The following is a 5,104-nucleotide window of genomic DNA, read 5'->3' as shown; positions in this document are numbered from 1 at the left end:
AAATGCTGAATGGGTCACTGAAAATCTAGACAATGCTTGGGGACTCCTGATGAAGGTCACTGCTTATATTTATGCTATAACCTTTTAAAATATCGCCCATGATTTCCATACAATATTTTTATATAAAGACCTGCAAGATGAGTGCATTGCTATTAGATAGGATTTTTTTTTTCTTTTGATGTTGCTAATTTTTCACTTCTCCATAGTCAAGGGAAATTTAGAGTCTTGGCTTCAAAACACTTCCACTAGCTAAATATTGCTATAAGCTAGCCAAATTGGCTGAAAGACACTCTATGTACTTTCACAGATCCTTGGAATATTTATGAACTTCTTCTTGGGATATTTGATCCCATCTTGAAAATGAACTGGAAGAAAGCTTCCCTAGTAGCTACTTGTCAAAAGGAAATAGTTGTAGAGATGACTAGCCACCACCTGGAAATATCAGAGAGAAAATAACACTTAATGTCAGGAAAATAAAGGACATGTCTTTTTAATGATTTGGCCACTCATTGGTGGATTAAGGAGCAACACACACTTGTCCAGTTTAGTTAACACATCTGCGTTTTTATTTTTTAGAATATAGTCTACATCTGGATTAAAAAAAGTTTTAAATAAACAAGACATATAACAACAGTGGAGCCCTTCATCATTCTCCATACGATACAGATAGAATGTCAGTTGGTTCCACTTTAGATAAATCCACTTTCTCATAATAATGTTAATTATTTTCGCTAGCCGAGTGGCAAGCTTCATCCTAGCTGGCACATCGCCAGTTTACACACACGGGCGGGGGAGGGGTGGCGTGAAAGGGATAGGGTGCCACAGGACTACTGTACAGTGTAACAGAAAATCATTAATAAAGTAGTACCGGTTACCAACAGTGCTGTTTGTGCGCTTATCACAATGGAATCGACGAAGTTTCAAAGCAAAGAGATCTTAAAGACTTAAGACAGGGTCACTGTTACAAAAAGAAATAGTGCAAACAGGAAAACTGACGCAATCCTAGCAACGCCAAGGCCTCCTCTGGCAGCTCAAAGCAGGGCGGCAGGAGGCTGAGCCCCGCCTCCCCCAAGCACCCGGCTAGAAGCTGCCCTCCCATGTGTGGTAACCCAGCACTGTGCCCTGGCATGGCCCTTTCTCAGGCCCTTCTCTTCCGGAAATAAAAACAGAAAAGAAACCCCAAGAAAGGCACAGGCTGAATGAAGGACATCGGCCCAGTTCCATTCCCACCAACACAGAGTAGGCCCCCTCCGGGGGTCTTTGAACCCCCCTCTCTGGCGACTACTTTCCTCTGCTCTCGCGATGAGGCCCTCTTCTCCACACAAACCCCACCAACTACACAGCCCAACTTTACAGTGTGCCCTTTGCGCCCCACAACCAGGAAGAAAATAGCTTGGAGGAAAGAGAGGGGTGGTAGAGCCGACCCGAGAGAGGGTGCTGGGCAGCGGGGACAGCCCCCGCCTCAGTGGCCCCAATTACTGAAGCCGATCTCCTGCTTGTATCTATTGGTGAGGATGTTGGCTTTTCGGGTGAGTTTGGAGAGCACGGTGTGCAGCCCGCGCAGGTGGTAGTGGAACTGCTGCTCCAGATCTTCCTCGCCCGCATCCGCGCTCTCCAAGTGACTCAGGCCCACCAGGATGTCCTTGGGCTTCCAGGTGCTCTCCTCGCTCCCGGCCGGCGGAGAAGAAGGCTGGTGCAGGACTCCCCACTCGATATCATTGCGGATGGACTTGAGCAGCACGTAGTGGCTGTACATGTCCCGGGAGGGCGCGAAAAAGCTTTCATTGGCGCTGCCCGGGCTTGGGGCCGGGGTCGTGCGCTCCTCCAGGCAGCCGCCACTGCCGCCTACCTCCACGCTGACCTCGTCTATCTCCGGCTCGGACAGGGGTACGTCGCGCAGCAGACTGGGCACCATCACCGTCTGGTCCATGTTGTTCACCGCGCCAATGAAGCGATTCATGGCGTTAAAGAGCGAGTGCTTCTGGTTATATGTGTCGCAGATTTGCATCATGGTGGCCGAGCGGGCGCGGAAACACAGGGACGCTGGTACACGGAGATAGACCGCTGGCGATGCCGCCTTCAAGCGCTCTCAGAGGCTGATGCCGGGAGCCTGCTTGAAGCCGGTGTGACGGGATTCCCAGATCCTTCTCCGCCCTCTCTAACTTGCTTCTGTCTCAGCTCAGCCCTTCGTGAGGCCGGGCTGCTCTTATCTTTGGCTCACGATTGACGGTGGGTGGCTGGGTCTAGCCTTTTTCTGCTTGGGAGACAGAGACGAAAAGAACAAATTACCCACCCGGTTAGGATGCCCGGCACCCCGTCCGCGCGATGCTCCCACCCCTGACCAAGGCTGGCCAGAGAAGGCACCAGGGTGGCTCCTTGGGACCAGCCGGTATCACCTCCTCCAATACTAGCAGAAGACCTTTGAGAAAAAAGGAGAAAGAATCTCCCCCATCCCGGACTCTCTGGTTTCTCCCTTCTAAAACCTAAGCGAAAGCAACCATATTAGCCCGGGCTGCCAAAGGGCGGGGACACCCACCTCTTGCACTGCGAAATCCTCTGGTTCTCAGTGCTTGCGTTGCGGATGGTAGCTGCCCAAGGGCGCTGCTGCGGTCACTGATCGGACTGTGAGTAAGGGCGACTGTAGCTGCTTCGGCCCCCTGCCCATTCCAGGTGCTCGATTTATAGTCCGGGAAAGGTGTCCCAGGCGCCCAGGACCACCCCTGATGTCTCCTCCTCCTACCTCCTCCAGCAGCACAGATAAAAGGTCCCAGCCCTGACCGCGAGTAACACTCGCCCAACCCTTTCTACCGCGGGGGCGGGGCACGCCGGGTGGCTCCGCCTCTCGCCTGATACCCGGGCTAAGGCAGGGCGGCCCAGCAGGGCAAGGCAGGGTAGGGCTGGGAGGATGGAGCGGCCGCACCCCAGCACCAAACCCAGAACAAGCTGTTTGGGGGAGGGAGGGCGCGGCACTGAGCCCTAGGAGCCGCCGTCCAAACCAGAGGGCGGACTGGCGCGCGCGGGCTGGGCGGGCTTGGCGCGCACTCTCCGGGTGGGATGACCGGAATGCTTGTGTGTCCGGGTTGCAAAAGAGCCCCTCAATCCTGAACCTAGAGTGACTGCAGTCCGGAAATTTAGCCTCGATTTATTATTAGACGTCGGGTAAGAGGGATTCACAGCTGCCCTGACTCCATACTTGGGAATCTTATGTAAGAAGAGTTAGCAGGACATGCTGGATGCACGTGGACATGGGGTGCTCCCTCCCCGGCCCAGGCCGTGGTCAGCTGCAGGGGGATGGGAACACTGAGGCATTTGCTTCCCTCCTGGCAGGGTCTTTCCTACTACTGCTGCCAGGTATGAAGAGCACCCTGGTCATCTGATCTATAGTTTTGTGTCCCCCACCAAGAGATGGCAATGGAGTGGGAACTTGGGCCTTGTGGCCTTTTTGGCTATCAAAAAGACTAGGAAAAGGTGGCAGAAGTTAGGACTGGTGTTGGGTATATCTTATCATTTAAAGAAAAAAAAAATGGGAGTATACCCAATAACTTTCTGGAGCGTGTGTCAAGTGCTCCTTTCAAAAGATAGCTCTTAAGCAAGGGTTACTTAACAAGGTCTAAGCTGTGTACCATAGCCCTGGATATACCTTTCAAGTTCTACACTTTCAACTCCTCTTTCAGGTTCCCAGCCCTGAGCCCATACTCATTTCCTATCTCGTTTCCTTTGCCACATCCCTCAACCTCCAGTCAGCTCTTCCATTCCTCCAGATAAGATGACTCAGGCTTCTAATTTTAAGTTTCTTCCCACTAAAGTCTCCGGGGGAAGTTTTAGTATGGCATTCCCCTGCAAGACAAAAAAGCGCCCCAAACAAGGAGAGACACTTAATGCATGTGGTTTGTTTGTTTGTTTGTTTTTCTTGAAGAAGGACTGGTACTGTCTATCGAAAATCATGTCTCTTTTCAATTTTGAAGGGAACAAGGGCTGATAACAGACAGAAAGGTCATTGGTAACTCTAGAACCCAGACTGGCAAATCTCCCTCTCCCTCTGGTTTACTGGTTCTAGATCATAACCCATGCTTCCAGTGCTTTCTTATTTATTTATTTATTTATTTATTTATTTATTTTTGTTTTGAGACACGGTTCCATCCATCCAGCTTGAGTTGGAACGACAGCTACTCATCCTTCTGATTCAGTGTCCCATGTTCTTTTAAACATAAAATAATGTCTGTTATCTGCCCAGTGGAGCTAAGGAGATCAGTGGAAAGAAGAATGTAGATGGGAAACATGCATTGTGTAAACCTGACACATAACAATAATCTCAGCCTTTCTCTTCTTGTGCCCATATTTGAAAACTTTTCCACCCTCTGTCAACAAAATGGAGTGTCTCCCATGAGAGAAAAATTTCCAATGTTTCTTTAGCAATAAAAAAGAACTTCTTCTTGGGCTATGGCAAAGGGTTCTCTTAGGGTTCAATAAGATATCGGCAGTAAAACTCTTCACTGTGTACACTGTAAAGTACTTAGGGCTTCACCACAGTTTAGAGGCATTTTATGCCAAGAGTCTGAACCCTTAAAAATAGGGAAATAGGCTAAAATGAACCAGAGAGGACCTCACCCTCATCTTTACCACTTCTTCTGCACAGGGGTGTTCAAAACAGTCCAGGCTTGTTTTAACCCTTATGGCAGACAAGATCCAAGGAAGAGAGCTTTAGAAAAACACATTACCTGGTTTCCAGTAGTTGATGTTTCTCATAACTTAAAATGTAGTTTGATCCCTTCTGAGACCCAGACCCTCTGGATATTTTAAGTATGCACCCTAATGAAAATTTGGAATTGCTTTGGGTTATTAAATGCTGGAATCCTGCCTTCTTTTCTCACAGCTCACAGAAAACGGAAACCCTAACTGCCTAGTAAAGGCATCCCACTTTGAAAATTAGCTAAGCGGTGGAGAAAGCCTCTAGCCCCTTCCCTTTGGCCTCCATCCTTCATCTGGATCAATTTCCTTCCTTCTGCTTGGATCTTCTAGTGTCTTGACTGTCCGTTGCTGTTCTTACACATTTCTAAAACTCTGCCAGGTAATGGCTCATGCACCTGCCGGCAAAACTTCCCAA

The 5,104-nt window shown here is 49.4% G+C and overlaps 1 protein-coding gene across 2 annotated transcripts; it reads right to left on the bottom strand.

Annotated features, from left to right (window-relative positions):
• Positions 1-538: 538 nt before the first annotated feature.
• On the bottom strand, positions 539-3,829 carry Mid1ip1 (MID1 interacting protein 1). Of its 2 annotated transcripts, none has more exons than XM_021153138.2 (2): positions 2,537-3,829; positions 539-2,257 (listed from the first exon to the last, which is right to left on the bottom strand). In XM_021153138.2, the coding sequence occupies exon 2, from the start codon at positions 2,009-2,011 to the stop codon at positions 1,463-1,465; it is 549 nt and encodes a 182-aa protein (XP_021008797.1). In that variant the 5' UTR covers positions 2,012-2,257; positions 2,537-3,829; the 3' UTR covers positions 539-1,462. The 2 variants fall into 2 exon arrangements, with proteins under 2 accessions (XP_021008797.1, XP_021008796.1); XM_021153137.2 differs by having other exon boundaries at positions 539-2,254.
• Positions 3,830-5,104: the final 1,275 nt, after the last annotated feature.

The sequence above is a fragment of the Mus caroli genome, chromosome X, assembly GCF_900094665.2.
Source record: "Mus caroli chromosome X, CAROLI_EIJ_v1.1, whole genome shotgun sequence".
Taxonomy (NCBI): Eukaryota; Metazoa; Chordata; class Mammalia; order Rodentia; family Muridae; genus Mus; species Mus caroli.
This window is presented reverse-complemented; position numbering and strand designations above follow the sequence as displayed.

Coding starts and splice junctions, on each gene's coding strand:
- Mid1ip1 (XM_021153138.2), bottom strand. CDS start 2,011: ATGATGCAAATCTGCGACACATATAACCAGAAGCACTCGCTCTTTAAC.